Genomic DNA, 20825 nt, shown 5'->3' with positions numbered 1-20825 from the left:
CCGTACTTGTTTTATAGGGCTGGTCTGAAAGCATGGTGATGGTGGACCAACTTGGGCAAACCACTTAACCTTTCTGAGCTGGTCTTCTCATCTATAAACTGGGAATGAAAATGTTTATCTCATAGGGTTGTGTTGAGGGTTGAATGAGAGATAACTCGTGGAAGGTGCTTACTATATGTGCTCAATAAGTGTTACCAGGCTCCATATATATATATATATATATGTGTATATATATATATGTATATATATGTATATGTATATCCCCACCCTTCTCATCCTTGATCTGCCTGCCACAGTGTCCCTACCTGGTTTTGAAAGAGAGTCTCCTGGCCCCTCTGGGCTAGTACCCACTTCTGACAATGGCCGGATTTCCACTGCCTCCGGCCTGGCCATTTCCTGCCCTCTTCCAGGGTGTGAGAGGTTGAGGGAGGAGGGGGCCTCCTGCTTAGGGGAACAGGAAGGTGTCTGGAAATGGTTGGGGTATGGAAGTTGTGGGACAGGACACTTGGGCGTCTGGGGCTCTCTGGTTGAGAAGCTGAATCCTTCCTTCAGTCTTGAGGGGACAGGGCAGGGTTGGCAGGGAAATGGGAACTTGTGGAGGGCTGGGGAGGCTACGAAGGACGCTTTGCTTCCCAGAGGCTTCCTAGCAGTTTTAGGGACTCCAGGGACCCGGCCCCCGTGCTCTGGTTACCAGGGCAACTTCATTTTTTGGAGCTTTGATGTTTCTAATCACCCCCTCCCCTTCCTCAGCAGTGCCTCCCCCTCATCAGGGAGCTGGGGAGAAGAAGGCAGAACCTGGGGGCCCCTTTCCCTCTCTGAGGGTCCCTTCTCTGCTCACCAGGCCAGGCCCCAGTCTCAGGGCCCCCGGGGGCCACCATGCCGGCCGGGGGCCGGGCCGGGAGCCTGAAGGACCCTGATGTGGCTGAGCTCTTCTTCAAGGATGACCCTGAGAAGCTCTTCTCTGACCTCCGGGAAATTGGCCATGGCAGCTTTGGAGCCGTGTACTTTGTGAGTTGAAGCTTGGGAGGGTGGGATAAAGGCAGGAAGTCTCTTCTTCTCCAGCGTCCCTCCGAGCAGCCCCTTCCCCCTACTCTACCACCCCAGCCTCTCCTGCTGCCTCATTCTCACTAGGGGCCTTCACCACCTTCTGATCTGCTCTCTCAGGCCCGGGATGTCCGAAACAGTGAGGTGGTGGCCATCAAGAAGATGTCCTACAGTGGGAAGCAGTCAAATGAGGTGGGTCAGGCTCGACAAGACCAAATGGGGAGCAAGGGACCCCATTCTCAAGATGCAGCCTGGGTGACCCCTTCTTCCCTTGGCCTCTCTCCAGAAGTGGCAGGACATCATCAAGGAGGTGCGCTTCCTGCAGAAACTCCGGCATCCCAATACCATTCAGTACCGGGGCTGTTACCTGAGGGAGCACACAGCTTGGGTAAGCCGGCCTCCTGACTTTGGCCTGATCTTTAACCCTACTTTGGCCCATCCTTATCCTGGTCCAGTGTCTGGGGTAGGTCCTGTTCAAGATCCAGTTGGGGGAACTTGGGAAGGGAAACTCTAGCCCTGATCTCTCTTGTCCTTTGACAAACCCATGAGCAGCAGTATCCAAAGTGACCAGAAGGGGAGAGGCTGACTGAAAGAGTGACATAGACTTAGCAGTTGGAGAAGAGCGTGTGGCCTGGGGAATGTGGAGATTGAATGGGGCTTTAAAGGGATGCTGATGGCAGTGGTGGTGAATGTCTTGGGCTCTTTCTCGGGAAGGCGCTGGCTCCCAGGACGCCTCTCTCATTACCCCCTTGTTTTCTTCTCTTGCTCTTCCTCCCTGTTACTCCCCTGGGGGCTGTGCCTGAGTAGAGGATAGGAAAGGAAGCTCTCTGTTTTGGGTCTCTACCCAAGGGAGCTGGGACGGGGTGGCCAGAATCTGCTGACCTCTGACCCTTAACCCTTCCTCAGCTGGTGATGGAGTATTGCTTGGGCTCAGCTTCTGACCTTCTAGAAGGTGAGTGACTTTTTTGGCCAAGAATAGGAGAAGGGGGAGAAGCAGAGAAGCTGTAGGGGAGGGGTTAAGGGGAGCTTGTTTCGGTCTACTCTTAGGCTCCCTCAGGTGATGTTTTTGTCTGACTCTCCAGTGCACAAGAAGCCGCTTCAGGAGGTGGAGATTGCAGCCGTGACTCATGGAGCCCTTCAAGGCCTGGCTTACCTGCACTCGCATAACATGATCCATAGGTACAAGCAATGCTGCTGATGGTGGCAGGGAGCTACAGCCTTTTTCTACGAAACCGTGTGGCCCTGCACAGCATTCCTGAGGCTCACATCTCATCCCTGCCCTTTGCCTCTGGCAGGGATGTAAAGGCTGGAAACATCCTGCTGTCAGAGCCAGGCTTGGTGAAGCTGGGGGACTTCGGCTCTGCATCCATCATGGCACCCGCCAACTCCTTCGTGGGCACCCCATACTGGTGAGTGGGAGTGTGCGGAGAGAGCTCCTAGAATATTGGGAGCAGGGAGTTGGCAGGGTCTGGGTAGGTGATGAGCCTCTTTCTCCTGGCCATTCTCAACCAGGATGGCTCCAGAGGTGATCCTGGCCATGGATGAGGGGCAGTATGATGGCAAGGTGGATGTCTGGTCCTTGGGGATAACCTGCATCGAGCTGGGTAAGGATACTGTCCTCTCTGCTCCTTCATCCTCTTTCCTCCCCATGCCATCCCGTCCTCCTAGGCTTCCAAGCTCCTCTCTAGTTTGCCTGCCCTTGATCCCCAGTATAGGTAGCTGTCAAGTCCTGCTAGTTCTTAGACTAAAGATTTTGTAGCATTCATCTTTTCCTGTCTGCTATCATGGTTCTAAATCTTTCTGAGTGCCCACTGTGTGCCATGCACTTTGCTAGGTTCTGGGGGTTTAGCAGTGAATGAGGTGGATATAGTCCCTGCCCCCACAGAACTTACTTTTGAATTGGGGAATCAGTCTTGTTTTCTCAATGTGATGAAAGCTGGCTAGAGAAGTTACAGGAGCCGTAAAAACGTATAACCAGGGACTTGACCTAGTTTAGGGGCTGAGGAAGACTACGTTGTAGCAGAGGTGTTTAAATAGACCCAGAAGGCAAGCATAGTTTGCCATTTGAAGAATTTAGGGAAGCACATTCTAGGTAGAGGGGTCAGCGCGTGCCAAAGCTGAAGTAAGAGCAGGTGTGGGAAACTGAGGCTACCTTTGGTTGTTTAGACACAGAACATGACGCAAAGAGCGGTGAGCGGTAAGGCCAGGGAGTTAGGCTAGAGTGAGTTCATGAGACCTTGCAGCCACGTCAGACTTCTTGCCTCTGCCATTGTGTATGGTTGAAACAACTATTTTGTGGGTTCATCTTTGTAAGGCCCCAGCTCAGTGCCAGGCACTAAATAGTTGCTGAAGAAATAGCTATTGTTAGTTACTCTTACTACCAGCTTCCTACCGTAATTTTTCCTACTACCGGTCTTTTCTCCCTTCCAGTCTCTCATGTACTGATGCCAGAGGAATGTGCCTGAGCTCAGTTTTACTGCCCTGCTCAGAGCCACAGTGGCTCTTCGCTTTGCCCTCCTTCCTTACAGTAGACTAATGGGTCTGTTTCCTCAGAGCTGGCCCTCCCCTTCACAAGCTCCATGGACTTTCCCTCTTCTTTGCCTGGGTTTGTATCCTGCCCTCTACCTGGCCCTCCCCTTCACAAGCTCCATGGACTTTCCCTCTTCTTTGCCTGGGTTTGTATCCTGCCCTCTACCTAAGGTGAAAGGTTTAGACGTGGCCTTTCCCTCCACCTCTGCATGTCCACATTTATTATTTAAGTCAGGACCAGGTCGGTGATGGAATTTTTGACAGAGGCCAGGTATAGAAGCAGGCTAGATCTGCCCCTTTTATTCCTGATTGTTGGGGGAAACCTGGGTACAGAGCAGTATTTCTCTGCTGCTGAAAAAGAGTCAAACCTGATTATAAATGGCAGCTTGTAGTCCGGGATGCAGTAGAGGAAAGTGGGCTGGGACAAACTGGAGCTTACTGTTCCCGTGTAACCCACTGCCATCGAGTTAGTTCCAACTCATAGCAACCTCCATTGAGTTTCCAAGGCTGTAAATCTTTACGGAAGTCGAGTGCCTCATCTTCTTCCCATGGAGCAGCTGATAGGTTTGAACTGCTGACCTTCTCGTTAGCAGCCAGATGCCTTTGCCATTAAAACACCAAACCAAACTCACTCCCTGCTACACCACCAGAATTCCTTATACCCCTATAAAGAGAGTGGCTGTTGTTTAGTTCCAGCCCACTGTTATGCAGGAATACAGACAGCAGTTCACCAGATATAATTTTTAAAGAGAAACTGGAAATGGAGATTATTATCCTTTAATTATTATTGGTAACTAATTTTTAAAAAATCACTTTAGGTCAAAAATACAAATAAAACAAGACATGTCTGAGCCGCCAGGGACTTCTGGATTTCTAATCTAAGGCCCAGCTCTACTATCCCCTTTTCCAAAATCCCTTCCCTGGACTCCCCATAAACATACTAGCCTGAAGGCCTACCCTCCACCTTTGGCCTCAAAGCCAGTTGTCTCTTCCTTGAGCTGTTTAACGCTTTAAACTTGATGTTACTTATTTCTTCCTATTTAATCTTCCCATTTACACTGGAAGTTTCTTGAAAACATGAGTTCTGTCTTGTTTTTCTTTATCTTCCCCATAACATTTAGCGAGGAGCTCTGGTAGCACAGTGACTAAGACATCTGACTGTTAACCAGAAGGTTGGTAGTTCAGACCCACCAGCCACTCTGCAGAAGCAAGACTGGGCAGTCTACTTCCATAAAGAATTACCATCTGGAAAACCCAGTGGGGGTCACTATGAGTCGGAATCAAGTCAAGTGGCCATAGGTTTGGTTTTGGTTTTGTAACATTTAGCAACTTTTTTTAAGCTCTATTTGGTACCTAATAAATCCTCATTGGACCACTAACTAAATGTGTTTCCTTCTGCCTTCTTTGTTGGTTTCCTGAATATTAACTTTTTTTTTCTTAAATAAAAGCACTTTACAATTTGCCGAATACTGTTACATATGTTATCTCCTTTGATCCTATTCCATCCCCATATGCAATGGTATGGGTGGGTGTTGCATTTTACAGAGGAAAGAATGAATTGAGACTCAATGGCATTATGGGAATTATTCAAGGTCATACAGCAAGGAAGTAAAGAAGCTGGGGTTTGAACCAGATCTTCAGATTCCATCCTAGTCTCTCCTTTGCCCACCTGCCACCTCTCACCTTCTCCCCTTGACCTTTCTCTGTAGCGGAACGGAAACCACCGCTGTTTAACATGAACGCGATGAGTGCCTTATACCACATTGCACAGAACGAATCCCCCGTGCTCCAGTCAGGACACTGGTAAAGAACCGGGATTTCTGGGCCCAGGGGTTAGGCCATGCGGCCACGCAGCCAGGCCATGGGATAAGGCTGCCTGGCTCATGTCCTTCCTTCCTCCCCTCACTGTGTGACTTTCAGGTCTGAGTACTTTCGGAATTTTGTCGACTCCTGTCTTCAGAAAATTCCACAAGATAGGCCAACCTCAGAGGTTCTTCTAAAGGTGAGAGCTCAGGCCGAGCACTGTAGAACTTCAGTTTGTTGGAGCCACAAGAAACCCCTCGATGAAACTGTTGTTCATTGTTGTTGAGTCAGTTCCAACTCGGGGTGACCCCATATGTGCAGAGTAGTACTGCTGCGTAGGGTTTCGAGGCCTGTCTGCTGAGGCACCTCTGGTGGGTTCACACTGCCAACTTTATGGCCAGGAATCAAGCACGTAACCATTCGCGTCCCCCAGGAACTCCTGTCAGAGAAAGTAGTGGTTCTCAGTTCTTCCTCTACCCAGAGTTGCACTTAGGAATCCCCACTTCCACCCCCAGGGCCCAATAGGCACTTATGTTTATTAGATTTGGTCTACCAGACTGCCTCAATTTATTAAGTAATTGTTTTTGCATCTTTCATTAACCAAAGATGTATATAAATGCCAACCAGAGCTTCTGGTCAGTATGTGGTAACCAGGGTTACCGGATGTAATTGAGCCCAAAAGCCTGTGTAGCCTTATCATGGGTTAACTGTATGGTTTCGCGCAGGTGTTTTTTGAGCTGTCAAGAGTAGAGGGATTCCCCATGACCTTCACAGATTCATGAGGCCTTAGATTGCCTGGGTTTATACTCGTTTTATAATTGTGGATACCTTGTGAGGCCCAGAAAGACCACTTTGACATGCCCAAAGTCTCACAACACTTCGGTAGAAGACTTGGGCTAGAACCTAGGTCTCCTGACTGTTCCTGTCAGCCGTGCCTGGAGGAACAAGGAACTATCGGGGCTAGAGACTGGGCAGTGGAGGTTATTATGAAGGCAGTGTTGGGGCGAGGCTATTGCCCACCCACGGTAAGTATGGGCACAGGGAAGTGTCTCAGGCCGAGGGGATGCTGAGATCCATGCGTTACTGGCTGGGGAGGTGTGCTTGGCAGCAGGCTTCAGTGTTCTCTCCCCACCCCAGCACCGCTTTGTGCTCCGGGAGCGGCCACCCACAGTCATCATGGACCTAATCCAGAGGACCAAGGATGCTGTGCGGGAGCTGGACAACCTGCAGTACCGCAAGATGAAGAAGATACTGTTCCAAGAGGCACCCAATGGCCCTGGTGCTGAGGCCCCAGAGGAGGAAGAGGTGACCCTTCCTGCCCCTCCATCTTCCTCTGACCGCATGCTGTGCCTGCCCCCAGCAGCTCCTGGCCCCTTTCCCCCCTCACCCACCCCTTGTCTTGTGCTGTCTCCGTGCACACACCCCTCGTCCTTCCCCTCCCCTGCCCAACAGCCTGCACCCTGTCCACAGGAGGCGGAGCCCTACATGCACCGGGCTGGGACCCTGACGAGTCTGGAGAGCAGCCACTCAGTGCCCAGCATGTCCATCAGTGCCTCTAGCCAGAGCAGCTCTGTCAATAGTCTAGCAGATGCCTCAGACAACGAGGAGGAGGAGGAGGAAGAGGAGGAAGAGGAGGAGGAGGAGGAAGGCCCTGATGCCCGGGAGATGGCCATGATGCAAGAGGGGGAGCACACGGTCACCTCCCACAGCTCCATCATCCACCGGCTGCCGGTATGCAGCTCACCTAACAGTGGGCCTGACAGAGGCAAGTAGCCCAGCCCAAGCTCTCCCTTCAGGAAACCCTTGGATTTCCTGCTCTCCCTCCCTAAGCCTGATTGTTCCTTCCCTGTGGCTGACAAGTGTCCGCAGGCAGCTCCCTTTGGGCCAGATCTCTGCACCTTGGGTATCCCTTCCACCTTCCCTTTCCTCTAGGGATCTGACAACCTATATGATGACCCCTACCAGCCAGAGATGACCCCAGGCCCTCTCCAGCCACCCACAGCCCCAGCTCCCACCTCCACCACCTCTTCTGCCCGCCGCCGCGCCTATTGCCGCAACCGGGACCACTTTGCCACCATCCGTACTGCCTCCCTGGTAAGTGCAGCCATCCCCACTCTGCCTGCTTGCTGTCTGTTTTTCTACCACATTTGCATGCCCCAGACTGTCTTTCCTAAATCTGGAAACAATTTTCTCTTTTTTGGCACAGGATTAAGTCCAGGTTAATCCTCACTTTCTGTTGGCTCTCGCCTTCTCACCTCTACCCTTCCTCTTCCTTCTCCTTCCTCCCAAATTGTTTTTGGTCACATTGCCCTCCGTTTTTGTGGCTCAGCTTAAGTAACATGTCCTGGGTGCCCTCCCAGGCTCTTCTGGCCAATAGGGTGCTTCACATCCGTGTACCCAAGCACGTGTAGGCGTGTGCTGTGGTGCTGTTGAATGACATGGGGCAGGTCTGCTGGACTCTATGCAGCTGTAGGGTAGGGATACCGTTCGGGTGTCTGCCTCATCCCCACGATTGGCTCTCAGACCCCCAGGAATGCTTGCATCTAATCCTTCCGGTACCCTGGGATGGAAGGGGGTTCCCCCATTTGAGAGATGAGGTAGCTATGGCTCAGAGAGCTGCTTGCCCAGATACCTTCAGTTGTTTTCAAACTCCGTGAGCAAGACCTTAGCCCTCTCCTAAAATCAAGTCATGGCAGTCTTCTCAGTTCACAGAAAAATCTTGGAATTTTCCTTAAATGTAGTTTTTCATTCATACTTTTAATAAACCTTTGGGTCACATTCCTACTTGGCTGAATTTGAGCATCACCTGTCCCCTTAGAAGCCACTGATTGGGTCTGCAGTTGTTAGGTAGGTGCTGTTGAGTCGGTTCCGACTCCTAGTGACCTCACGTGCAAAAGAGCAGAACGCTGCCTCGCCCCGTGCCATCCTCGCCATCGTTGCTGTGTTGAGCCCATTGGTGCAGCCACTGTGTCAGTCCATCCGTTGAGGGTCTTCCTCTTTTTTTGCTGACACAATATTTTACCAAGCATAATGTTCTTTCTCCAGGGACTGGTCCCTCCTGATATGTCCAGAGTTCGTGAGACAAAGTCTCACCATTCCCACTTCTAAGGAGCATTCTGGCTGTACTTTTTCTAAGACAGATTTGTTCATTTTTTCGACAGTCCGTGTTATATTCAATGTTTTTTGCCAATATCATAATTCAGAGGCATCAGTTCTTCTTTGGACTTCTTTATTCATTGCCCAGGTTTCACACGTATAGGAGGCAACTGAAAATACCATGGCTTAGGTCAGGCGCACTCTAGTCCTCAAATGGACATCTTTGCTTTAAAGAAGTCTTTTGCTCAGTGCAGTCCGTCATTTGATTTCTTGACTGCTCCTTCCGTGGACGTTGATTACGGATCCAAGTAAACGGAAATCCTTGATGACTTCAGTCCTTTCTCTGTTTATCCTGATGTTGCTTAGTGATCCAATGGTGAGAATTTTTATGTTTTCTTTATCTCGAGGTGTAACTCATACTGAAGGCTCTTTGATCTTTAGCAGTAAGTGCTTCAGGCTCTCTCTGCTTTCAGCAAACAAGGTTGTGACGTCGCATGTCTGGTGTTTGTTTTTTGTGCCCTCTGCTCGTGGCTGGTGGCTCTGTTAGGGCAGCTTTCAGATACTGTGATGTGTGGTGCTTTGCAGAAGTCTGTGACATCCAGAGACTTGGATACCTGGACTCGTTTGAGATCCACTGACATACCCAGCTGGATGAGTACATCCGGTCCCAGTGTTCCTGCTGCGTCTTGCGGCCCAGATCCCAGCTCAGCTCCTGGGACAGAATCATCCCTCCGTATTGGTGAAAGAGGAGAGAAGCTATACCTGCTGGTTCAGAGACCATTCCAGCCACTTCTACATACTTACCAAACTTACCATATTTTTATACAAATAATGTGTGTGTTACATAGTTGTTTTTTTTTTTGTTTTTTTTTTTTTTTTGCAAATCACTCTTCTCCCTCAGCTGTTAGTTTCCTATGTGTGCTATGTACGTGGGTACATTATACATAAAAAATACGGTGATCTGCTTGACCCTCTTTGGGGGAGATACGATTACCTCTTTTAACAGCAGAGGGAACTGAGGCCTGAAGAAGTTAACTTGCTCAAGATCACGTGGTTGATAAGTAGCAGAGCTGGGGTTTGAGCCTAGATCTGTCTGACTTCTCTGCTCGTTTGACCTAATCTGAATTGTTCCTACTTTTGTGGTGGGCCCAGTGTTCAGTGCCCCTGTCCTTTCGTCACAGCACTCTGTGACGTTGGTAACATCTGCATTATCCCATTGAGGAAATGGATCAGAGAGCTTAAGTGTTTGCTTTGTGGTCACACAGTGAGGAAAGTACCAGATGTCATTTAAGTGTTACTCTGCCTGATCTGAGATGTGTGCTCTTTCCCTTGGAGCTTGAAAGCAGTCTGGGTTAATGAGGTGGGACCCATCTTTCATCCTCCCCTTGCCCCAGGTAAGCCGGCAGATCCAGGAGCATGAGCAGGACTCAGCCCTGCGGGAGCAGCTAAGTGGCTATAAGCGTATGCGGCGACAGCACCAGAAGCAGCTGCTGGCCCTGGAGTCGCGGCTGAGGGGTGAGCGTGAGGAACACAGTGCGCGACTGCAGCGGGAGCTCGAGGCCCAGCGGGCTGGCTTTGGGGCCGAGGCAGAAAAGCTGGCACGACGGCACCAGGCCATTGGTGAGAAGGAGGCGCGGGCTGCCCAGACCGAGGAGCGTAAGTTCCAGCAGCACATTCTTGGGCAGCAGAAGAAGGAGCTAGCCGCCCTGCTGGAGGCGCAGAAGCGCACCTATAAACTGCGGAAGGAGCAGCTAAAGGAGGTGGGACGGGGCTGCGGCTGTGTGTGGGGCCAGCGGTGGGTGAGGCAGACCCTGACCTCCCTGCTCCCCCACTGTGCTGGCCCAGGAGCTCCAGGAGAACCCCAGCACGCCCAAGCGGGAGAAGGCCGAGTGGCTTCTGCGACAGAAGGAGCAGCTACAGCAGTGCCAGGCAGAGGAGGAGGCAGGGCTGCTACGACGGCAGCGCCAATACTTTGAGCTGCAATGTCGGCAGTACAAGCGCAAGATGCTGCTGGCTCGCCACAGCCTGGACCAGGACCTGCTGCGGGAGGTAGGCCACCCCCTCCTCACGCTCCCTCACTCCGTTCACAGATTCCAGGCACCATCCCTTTTCCATTGTTTACACTCATCATCTTTTCCCTCTCTTCCTCCATATTTTGACTCAGTTTCTCTTCCGCACCCCTTTTGCTGCCCGTCCCCACCAGGTCCTGCTAGAGTTTCTTTAGGCCCTTCTTTCCAAGCCAGCCAGCTTACACTCTTCATTTCCTATCTCCCTTGCACCCCCAGTTCCCTCTGCCAAGGAGTCTGTCAGACTTTCATGCCCTTGACACCAACAAGGCTCCCTGACTGGGCCCCGGGCCCTCTCTCCCTGCCTTTTGCCTCAGGACTTGAACAAGAAACAGACACAGAAGGACTTGGAGTGTGCGTTGCTGCTACGGCAGCATGAGGCCACACGGGAGCTGGAGCTACGGCAGCTCCAGGCCGTGCAGCGCACACGGGCTGAGCTCACCCGCCTGCAGCACCAGACGGAGCTGGGCAACCAGCTGGAGTACAACAAGCGGCGTGAGCAGGAGTTGCGGCAGAAGCATGCAGCCCAGGTTCGCCAGCAGCCCAAAAGCCTCAAAGTACGTGCAGGCCAGCGCCCCTTGGGCCTCCCGCTCCCCATTCCTGGTGCTCTGGGACCACCCAGCACAGGCAGCCCTAGAGAAGAGCAGCCCTGCTCATCTGGTCAGGAGGCAGTCCTGGACCAAAGAATGCTGGGAAAGGAGGAGGAAGCAGTTCCAGAGAGAAGGATTCTGGGAAAGGAAGGGGCCACCTTGGAACCAGAGGAGCGGAGGATTGTGGGGGAAGAATCAGGGGCCCCTAGTCCTAATCCACAAGAGCATAGGAGTCTAGTTGATGAGGAAGTTTGGGGTCTACCCAGGCAGGATATTGAGGAGCTTAGAGTCCCATCTGTGGCAGCCCAGGAGAGGAGTATTGTGGGCCAGGAGGAGGCTGGGCCATGGAGGTTGTGGGGGAAGGAGGATGGGGGTCTCCTAGATGAGGAGTTTGAGCTTGGCTGGGTTCAGGCCCCAGCTCTGACCCCAGTCCCTGAGGAGGAGGAAGAGGAGGAGGAAAAGGCTCCAATTAGAACCCCTAGGGATCCTGGGGACGGCTGTCCCTCCCCAGACATTCCTCCTGAACCCCCTCCAACATATTTGAGGCCCAGCCCTGCTAGCCAGCTTCCTGGCTTCCTGTCCCATGGCCTCCTGTCTGGCCTCTCCTTTGCAGTGGGGTCCTCCTCAGGCCTTTTGCCTCTGCTGCTGTTGCTGCTCCCACTGCTGGCAGCCCAGGGTGGGGGTGGCCTGCAGGCAGCACTGCTGGCCCTTGAGGTGGGGCTGGTAGGCCTGGGGGCCTCCTACCTTCTGCTTTGTACAGCTCTGCACCTGCCTCCCAGTCTGTTCCTACTCCTGGCCCAGGGTACTGCACTGGGGGCTGTTCTGGGCCTGAGCTGGCGCCGGGGCCTAATAGGGGTGCCTCTGGGCCTTGGGGCCGCCTGGCTTCTAGCCTGGCCGGGCCTGGCTCTACCACTGGCGGCTATGGCAGCGGGGGGCAAGTGGGCGCGGCAGCAGGGTCCCAGGATGCGGAGGGGCATCTCTCGGCTCTGGTTGCGGGCTCTGTTGCGCCTGTCACCCATGGCCTTCCGGGCCCTACAGGGTTGTGGGGCTGTGGGGGACCGGGGCCTGTTTGCACTCTACCCTAAGACCAACAAGGATGGCTTCCGCAGCCGTCTCCCTGTACCTGGGCCCCGGCGGGGTAGTCCTCGCCGTGCCCAAAGCCCACTAGCCCTGTTGGCAAAGTTTTGGGCCCTGTGCAAGGGCTGGAACTGGCACCTGGCACGGGCCAGCCAGGGCTTAGCCTCCCACTTGCCCCACTGGGCTATCCATATACTGGCCAACTGGGGCTTGCTTCGGGGTGAACGGCCCAGCCGCATCCCCCGACTGCTACCACGCAGCCAGCGACGGCCGGGGCCTGCAGCCTCCCGCCAGCTACCACCAGGGACTCTAGCTGGGCGGCGATCCCGAACCCGCCCGTCCCGGGCCCTTCCTCCCTGGAGGTGACCAACTCCAGCCCAAACCTAGAGCATTGAGCACTTTATCTCCCTCTACTCAGTGAAGTTTCTCCGGCACCAAATCTTCCTCTCTCCCGCTCCTTCAGTATGCTCCCCCAGGCCTTGGACCTCTAGACAGGCTGCCTCCTCCGCTGTGGAGTCTGGAAGTTAAACTTTGTGTTCTCCTGATGCCCGTCCCCACCCTAAGTTATTGCTGTCCTCCCACTGTGTGTGTGCTCATCCTCACCCTCATCGACTCAGGCCTGGGGCCAAGGGTGGTAGTGGGTGGGAAGAGTCATGTTTTTTTTTCCCTTCTCTTTGATTTTGTTTTTCTGTCTCCCTTCCAACCTGCCCCCTACCCTCTACCAAAAAACGAAAAAGACAAACACAAATAAAATATCTGAGCGGAACTGTGCCTTTGGCCCAGGCTGCCTCTGTCTGCTTTGTCCTGCCGCCTAGCCTCCCCGGGATGCCCCCAGTCTGGACCCTTGACCCCCAGTTCCATGACCTCTTCACTGCCATCTGCGGTCTCCTAACCCCTTTCACTCCTCAGCCTCATGCTCTCTGCCTTTGTAGTTTCATTGCACCACGACCACCCCCAGCTCTGCGGTCCGGACCCCTGTTGAACTTGCACAGAGCTTCTTGGTGCCACAGTTTCCCGGTTCATAGGTTGCTTCCTGAGACCACTTAGGGTCCGGGTCCTTTGTCCTCCCAGCCCCTGCCTTCTCTCCCAACCCATTCCGTACGTGGTTTCCTGCTGTCTGAGAGCAGAATTCTCCTCGTGGCATTGAGTATATTACCCTGGAGGGTTGGGGAATAAGACTGCAAACCCTTCACAGTGGGGAGGAGTAAGCTTGGGGGACCAGGCAGAGCGTGGGGGCAGTGGAAAAGGGATTGGTTGTGGGCTTGGGGTGGGAGCTGAGTGTGTGTGGAGCCGGGCTGGCATGTGGATCTGGTGGGGAGGGTGGCAGCTGCTCATTGAATTTGTCAGGCCCTTTCTGGCCACCTCCTTTGCCCCTTTCCCTTACGTAGCCCGAGATGGGGCAACTCCTTCTTATCCATCTCTCAGCTCAGTGCTTACCCTCCTTCCCTCCCTTCCTCCCTGAGGTGCCGAACCTGGGACTTCCTCTGTCTTTCCTTAGTTGTGTTGCTTTCTTCCATGGGTGTTTTGTGTGACTTGGTTTTCCCTCTTTGCATGATCAGAGCTTCTCGTGTGTACTCGGCATTCCATTCCAGATTCTCGGTTCCCTGTCTGTGAATATGCTCTCTGATGCTCTTTCTTGTGGGTTTTGCACCCAGCTCTGTGAATGTGCTCTTGGAACCTGTCACGTCCTCTCTGCATCTCTTGCCCAAGAGCCTCCCTGATCTCTAGCTCCAGTCCCGTCTCTCTGTGTCTGTGTGTAGCTCCCCCCGCCCCCTCTGTCTAACATGTTTTCTGTTTCTCTCCCTCTCCCTGTCTCTGCTCTGTCTCCTCTCCTCCTCTCTTTCTTCTTCCCCTCTCCCCTGGTTGTTTCTCCTTTTCCTCTTCTTCCTTCCCCCGCCCCCATCTCCCTTCAATCCATCCACTGCGTAGTCGAAGGAGCTGCAGATCAAGAAGCAGTTCCAGGAGACGTGCAAGATCCAGACTCGGCAGTACAAGGCTCTTCGGGCACACTTGCTGGAGACCACCCCCAAAGCGCAGCACAAGAGCCTCCTTAAGCGGCTCAAGGAAGAGCAGACCCGCAAGCTGGCGATCCTGGCCGAGCAGTACGACCAGTCCATCTCAGAAATGCTCAGCTCGCAGGCGGTGAGGCCTGGGGTCCAGGGAGAGAGCGTGGTGGTGGTCGGCCTCGCATTTACAGTGTAGCTTTGGGTGGTGGGGGCTTTTGTGCTTGGGAAATTGAGATACTCTCCCACTGTTACGTGTTCTCCACAATGGTTTTATCATTTCTCTTAGTATTTTCTTAAGGTGTTGACAAAGCCATCCTGCCTACCCTATCAAGAACCACCAAGGAAATGAGTGGCTATAATTTTTTTTACTGGGCCTGAGTTAGTTTACTGTGTTTACAGGAAACAGGTCAAAATGCTTGTGGCCTTGGCACCCATTTTCCCCAAACCTGGAGGATTTTGAAGTTTACTGTTCTAAGCGATGACATGCAACACTGGCACTGGCCACTCATAAAATAGGCATAGAGTGTGACAGGGCCCGTTCCTTGCCGTTCTCCCTCACCCACGTCCCCCTTCTCAAAGGTAACTAGTGTTACTAATGACTATTGTGGATTTTTTTCCTATGCGTATTTGGAAAATTATGTAAAACTTTGAAACCGAGATGGAATCACACTTTACATACTGTTCTCTAACTTCCTTTTTCCCCTTAATATTTATTACTTGCACCTTTCCACGTCTGTACATCCATGTCTGTACACATACCTCATTTTTGTTTTTTAGCAGCGTAGAGTTTTCTGTGGTATGGCCATACCATGATTTATTTAACCAAACCCTTATTGGTGGACATTTAGGTGGTTTCCAGTATTTTGCTCTTACATCGCTTCCGTGAACACCTTCGAGCACATGTGCAAGTATACCTGGGGGATAAATTCCTGGAAGTGTAATTGCTGTGTCACAGGGTATGACGATCTTGCATTTTGGTAGATGTTGAGACTGGCTGCTTCTTGAAACCTCAGGGCCCAGGCCTACCTGGGGCAGGGGAGGAGTACGGGGGTGCGGAGGAGAGCCCTAAACGGGGTGTTCTTGCGCAGCTGCGGCTCGACGAGACCCAGGAGGCGGAGTTCCAGGCCCTGCGACAGCAGCTTCAGCAGGAGTTGGAGCTGCTCAATGCTTACCAGAGCAAGATCAAGATCCGCACGGAGAGTCAGCACGACGGGGAGCTGCGGGAGCTGGGGCAGAGGGCGGCTCTGAGGCGGGCCCTGCTGGAGCAGCGGGTAGGCGCCCGGCCTCTGGGTGGGGGAGGGGGCAGGCTCCCCACCCCTCGACTCTCTGACCTCTGTTCTGGGCGCCCCAGGTGGAAGAAGAGCTGCTGGCCCTGCAGACGGGGCGCTCCGAGCGAATCCGGAGTTTGCTCGAGCGGCAGGCCCGGGAAATTGAGGCCTTCGATGCTGAGAGTATGAGGCTGGGCTTCTCCAGCATGGCTCTTGGGGGCATCCCAGCTGAGGCTGCTGCCCAGGGCTATCCTGCTCCACCCCCTGCCCCGGCCTGGCCCTCCCGTCCTGTTCCCCGCTCAGGGGCACACTGGAGCCACGGCCCTCCTCCGCCAGGCATGCCCCCCCCAGCCTGGCGTCAGCCCTCTCTGCTCGCTCCCCCGGGTCCCCCAAACTGGATGGGGACCCCAGCACAGAGCGGGACACCCCGTGCTGGAGCCCTGCTGCTGCTAAGAAACAGCCCCCAGCCCCTACGGCGGGCAGCCTCAGGGGGCAGCGGCAGCGAGAACGGGGGTCCGCCTGCTGCTGCGCTGCCGGGGCCGCTAAGCCGCAGCACCAGTGTTGCTTCCCACATCCTCAATGGCTCCTCCCACTTCTACTCCTGAACTGCAAAAGCGGATAAACAGATGAGCTGGACTGGGGTGGGTGGGGCCCGATCCCGGAGGGCAGTGTTTGAGGCCCACCCAAGGGTGGGGGACAGGATGTCAGCTCCAGTTCCCTTCAAACCTCATCTCATGAGCTTCTTGGGGCTGGCCAGTGGCCCAGGGCCAGCTTGGGCATAAGTGCCTCAAGGCTGACCAGGAGCCCCTGCCTCCCCACCATGGTGCCAGGGTCTCCCTCCATCACAGCCTAGGGAAAGGAGGGAGATGTGTGTGTCAAATATTCATCTAGTCCCCTGGGGGAGGGGAAGGGTGGGTCTAGATATATTCAGAAAACTATACTACTCCCGGCAGTGGGGCCATGGACTGGGGGTGCCACGGCCCCCAGACCTGGGGCCTGGGGCGGGAAGAACAGGAGGAGGTGGCCTTCCTAGGAAAGAAAGATAAGGATGGGATCTTAAGAGTCCAGATACCTGGGTCTTTTCACTCCCCCGTTGCTGTCTGTAGTCCTGTGCCGTCTTGTCCTTTTTTTTTTTTTTTTTTTTTTCCTTTTTCCTTTTTTAAACTGGGATCAGGGCTGGGGCGGGGGAATGAGGGAAAGACCTTGGAAGGGGCTGCTCCAGGCATGGGGGCAGTCACGGGAGCCCCTCTCAGCTTATGGGGCTGGCACAGAACGCCAGTGCAAGCTTTTAATAAACTGTTGGTTATTCTAACAGACCCAGGACTCGCCCTTTCTGTCTAAGATGTGGGGCCATTTCAACAGCAAGTGATAGTTTCCTTGCATTGGTTAGGCCACGTAGCTGAAAACTTCAGTGATTGTGATGACTTCAGGCATGACTGGATTCAAGGCCTCCAAGCACATCAGCAACCACTTGGCCTCTTAATTGCCCTGCTTTCCTTTGCTTTAGCTTTGAAGATTCTCAGATTTACCTCCTACATAGGCTCCCAGCTTACATCTACCATCATCCTCAACAGAGAGATTCCAGCAAAGTCCTTAGGTGACTGCATTGGCTCAATCTGTAGCCAGAAGCACGGGGTCAGGTCTGGGTCCTGTTGTGTATTGCCAAGTGGTTCCAACTCACAGCGAGCCCAAAGCACAGAATAGAACTGCCCACGGGATTTCCTAGGCTGTAATCTTTATGGGAGCAGATCATTGGGAGATACCTCTCATGGAGCTGCTGGAGGGTTCAAACTGGCAACCTTGCAGTTAGCAGTCAAGCACTTTCAACCACTGTGCCACCAGGGCTTCTAGGTCCTCTACCTACCACTTTCATGCTGGAGTAGAGTCAGCCCATACACTAAGTGTTTGCAAAAGAAAGGGAATAGGAAGGACCAGACAGCAGCTGTCCCCCAAGTCATTTTATGCTTCACATTCTTCCTAAGGCCGAGTATTCAGGTCCTCTTCTGAACTAGGTATTATGTTATCCAGTGCAACTAAAATAAGAGCGGGGTGATGGGAGGAGCTCACCGGGCAGGCTGGGGGGAGCCTTAAGTAGCCATGCCCTTCTCTGATACGGTCTGGGGGCTGGGACTTCGTTGGAGAACCTGGGAAGAAGAAAAGGAGCCAGATGAGAAGCAGTGGCTGCTCGGCTCCAGCCCAAAGTGCAGAGGGTAAGAGGAGAGCACCAGATGTGATGACTACAAACACTTTTATTGAATCTTAAAAAATAAACACCTGTCAACACCCTAAGCTGAGAAAACGAAGCGGAGAAGGCAAGTCCCGATAACTTGTGTCCCCAGGGACTTAACGTCTTCTCCAGAGAAAGCCGCTTTGCCCGTGCAAGCACAGGGCACAGGGGTGCCGTGTGTGCTTTGTACAAGTGGCAGGGGTCCCTCCTAGGGGGTCGGGGGAGTTCAGTTACTCTCGCCGTCACTGCTGATGATGCCGTGCATATGTGACCAGTCTGGGGGTGGGGGGTGGGGCCGCTCTTCCTCTGAGTCCAGGGTCCTGCGGTATGGCTCCCCAGAGGAGGCCGCTTCTCCTGAAGGGTTCCAGGCTGTGCGCCTCCGTGGCCGACCTAGGGCGGAGAGGAGACGAGTTGTTTGAGCGCTGAAGCCCCACCTTCTGGGGGAGTGACAGGAAGCCCCTTACCTGAACTGCTGATGATGTTGGCAACGTCCAAGGAGGCCACCTCGGCTGCCTCCTCCCGTTGCGCCTTCAGGGCCCGACACTTCTCCAAGGAAGGGTTACCTGAGGCAGAGGCAGAAGGGGCAACTGATCCTTTCCTCCCCTGCAGCAGAAGCCCCCTCATAAGGCCACCTGGGCACACCCAGCCTCACCCTTCATGCCCAGGGCCTCCAGCTCAGCCCGGAGGACGCTCAGGCGCTCCTTGTGTGAGTGACAGGCGCCCAGAAGCTTCTTGTAGTTGCGATAGGCCCCGCAAGCCCGGATGTAGCGCTTTAGCCTCATCACAGCTGGGTGGTCCTCACCACGCCGACCAGCGGCAGCCTGGCAAAGAAAGGCAGCAGCTGCAGGCCCAGACCGCGGGGCCTGAGTCTCAGTCTCCTTTTCCACTGATGGTGGCCTGCTGCCCCATCTGGGCGCTCACCTTCCTGCCTTTGGGCTCCGGACTCCCGTCTGAGGAGGAGGAAGAGGAGCTTCGTGTCTTGCCTTTCTTGGAGCTCTTCTTAGGCGAGCGGTTCTTCCTCTCCTCCTTGGGACTCCCTCCTGCCTCGCTGTCACTCACCTCCCTCTCCAAGTCACTCTCCTCAGCAGTGCTGTCCACTTCGGCTGCCTTTCTAGAGCCTTTATTCCTTAGTTTCACCTTTCTCCAGCTGTCTTCCCCATCCTCGCTGCTGCCACTCGGCCCTTCCCCGCCCTCACACTGGGTCCTGTCCTTGCTCTTCCTCTTCACTGGGGGCTTTTCATCTCCCCCCATGTTATCCCCACTGCCTGCTGCCTCTTCTTCCTTCTCTTCACCTCTGTCTCCCCAGTCCCCTGTGAGCCGCTCTGTCCTGCTCTTTTGCTTAAAGTTCTTCTCCCAAGCGAACCTCTTCCCTGTGTTACTCATGGCTTTGTGTTTCCTTTCCTGCTCCTCGGCCGCCTCTTCTCCCCCCTCCCCTTCCTCCTCGCTGCCTTTCTGCTCAGCTGGGCTCTCCTCTTGTTCACCCTCACTGTCCTCTTCACTTTCCTGGTGGCTTTTCGCTCCTCTCTTCCCCTGCCCCTTCCTTCCCATCCTCGGGGCAGGTTCATCCTCACTGCCCTCACTCTCCTCCCTGGCCTGCTTCCTACTGGCTGAGGCCTTGCTTGATGTCTGCTTGTTCTTCTTCGTCACAGTCTTCTTCCTGGTCTTGTCTTGGAACTCCTTTTCCTCCTCTTCCTCACTACTCTCTTCCTTCCAGACCTTACTTGTTCTGGCAGAGCCTTCCTCCTCTTCCTCCTCACTGCCCTCCTTCATCACCTCCTCTAATCCCAGCTTTGCAGTCAGGTTCCCGGGCTGTTCTCCCTCATCTCTGCTTTCTTCCATTGCGTTCTCTGGGGCTCGCTTTGGACTCTTCTCGGATGAACTGGCTTCTGCTGCTGCCATCCCATTCTTTGCTGGGGAGCCAAAGCTGTCTGGACTGGAGGCTGCAGAGCCGAGCTCTGGAAAATGGAGAGAAGAAAGGGATGGAACTGGTTCGTCCTGTCCCTTATCCCTTCATTTAGGACAGGTTACCTCTAGTCCTGCTCTGACAGCTACAAGTTCACCCTGATCTGGCTCCTGACTCAGTATCCTCCAGCGTCATCTAACACCTTGATACAGAGTTCATGCTCAATAAAAACGTTTTGAATAATGCAGAAGGTGCTGGTGGCTGGGAGGCGGCACTAACCTGACTCTGAGTTGAAACGGAACCTTTTTCTCTCTGGATCACTGGAGGGAGTGGGAGGCCTCTTCACCTTTTTCGTGAGGTCTAGCTTCTCCCTGTTACCCGCTTCATCCACCTGTGTGCATCCAGAAGGCAAAGCAAGTACCTAGGTTGTATTCTGCCCCACCCCCTCAGGCCCCTCCTCCTAGGCAACAAGCCCCGCCTCCCGTGGCCCAAGCTCCTGCCCACACCTGCATCTTCAGCAGCTCCTCCTCCACCAGCCGCTTCAGCGCCTGCTTCTCCTCCGGTTCCAGATGGTCGCGGCCCACGTGAGCCAAGAACCTCTGCCGCACGATGGAGTGCGTGAGAGTACTGCGGGGACATGGTGTGAGGATGGGGTGCGCCGCCCCGCCCCTGCCCTTTCCATTCCCACCTCCAGCCCCCAGTGCACCTGAGGTCCGGGCGTCCTCGGAACAGGCTGCGGGTAAACTCCTGCATCTCGCTATCCCGCGCCATTTTGGCCCACCCGGGATTGGTGACTCCCGCCTTTTTTCTTCCCGGCCTCCGTTAGCGCGTTTGACAGAAGGTCGCGCATGCGCAGTGCCGTGGCACCGTGAGCCGAGGGACCCTTGGGTCTCGTTCGCTGCTTGAGCCGAGAGAACTTTACCAGACAAAGCTTGCTTCCCCCGGGTAGTTAGAGGGTCTCGGGGTTCCATCCCTTAGAATGAATCTTTGAAAAAGTTCTCATTAGAAACCGTTTGGGGGCTGGCACCCTTGGGTGTGACGTAATCAACCCGCGACGCTGCCTCCATGGCTCTTGGTCACAGGCGACAGTTGTGCTGCTGTTATTTCTAAAAGCAGAAGAAAAAGGGCATCCTCGCAAGAATACTAGAAGTACCTGGGGAGTTTCTTTTTGTGGCTTCAAATTTAAGCACATTTTCCATCAGTAAAGGCGCATTCC

General features: G+C 54.0%; 2 protein-coding genes across 2 annotated transcripts; one reads left to right on the top strand and one right to left on the bottom strand.

Moving 5' to 3' along the window:
* Positions 1–876: 876 nt before the first annotated feature.
* TAOK2 (TAO kinase 2) lies at positions 877–16084 on the top strand. Its single transcript, XM_007950211.2, has 18 exons — positions 877–1008; positions 1165–1236; positions 1331–1432; positions 1951–1996; positions 2127–2223; positions 2340–2453; positions 2557–2648; positions 5283–5376; positions 5494–5575; positions 6514–6681; positions 6847–7107; positions 7309–7470; positions 9867–10232; positions 10318–10521; positions 10856–11095; positions 14135–14347; positions 15300–15482; positions 15563–16084. The coding sequence occupies exons 1-18, from the start codon at positions 877–879 to the stop codon at positions 16082–16084; spliced, it is 3150 nt and encodes a 1049-aa protein (XP_007948402.1).
* Positions 16085–17932: 1848 nt separating this feature from the next.
* Positions 17933–20380, bottom strand: HIRIP3 (HIRA interacting protein 3). The gene is made up of 8 exons (XM_007950208.1): positions 20316–20380; positions 20116–20236; positions 19889–20000; positions 19480–19661; positions 18628–19407; positions 18359–18527; positions 18171–18269; positions 17933–18096 (listed from the first exon to the last, which is right to left on the bottom strand). Exons 1-8 carry the CDS (start codon positions 20378–20380, stop codon positions 17933–17935), a joined length of 1692 nt encoding a protein of 563 aa, XP_007948399.1.
* Positions 20381–20825: the final 445 nt, after the last annotated feature.

This window comes from Orycteropus afer, unplaced genomic scaffold (genome assembly GCF_000298275.1).
Source record: "Orycteropus afer afer isolate SDZICR_OR568_19922 unplaced genomic scaffold, OryAfe1.0 scaffold00266, whole genome shotgun sequence".
NCBI lineage: Eukaryota > Metazoa > Chordata > Mammalia > Tubulidentata > Orycteropodidae > Orycteropus > Orycteropus afer.
This window is presented reverse-complemented; position numbering and strand designations above follow the sequence as displayed.

What these genes read in the sequence shown, in the direction of transcription:
- HIRIP3 (XM_007950208.1), bottom strand. Translation starts at nt 20,380, where the DNA reads ATGGCGCGGGATAGCGAGATGCAGGAGTTTACCCGCAGCCTGTTCCGA. An exon ending in CGAGGACGCCCGGACCTCAG is followed by an intron (nt 20,237 to 20,315) that starts GTGCACTGGGGG and finishes ATGTCCCCGCAG; the next exon opens with TACTCTCACGCACTCCATCG. An exon ending in CCGTTTCAACTCAGAGTCAG is followed by an intron (nt 19,662 to 19,888) that starts GTTAGTGCCGCC and finishes TCCATTTTCCAG; the next exon opens with AGCTCGGCTCTGCAGCCTCC.
- TAOK2 (XM_007950211.2), top strand. Translation starts at nt 877, where the DNA reads ATGCCGGCCGGGGGCCGGGCCGGGAGCCTGAAGGACCCTGATGTGGCT. An exon ending in GTGGGAAGCAGTCAAATGAG is followed by an intron (nt 1,237 to 1,330) that starts GTGGGTCAGGCT and finishes GCCTCTCTCCAG; the next exon opens with AAGTGGCAGGACATCATCAA. An exon ending in ACCAGGACCTGCTGCGGGAG is followed by an intron (nt 10,522 to 10,855) that starts GTAGGCCACCCC and finishes CTTTTGCCTCAG; the next exon opens with GACTTGAACAAGAAACAGAC.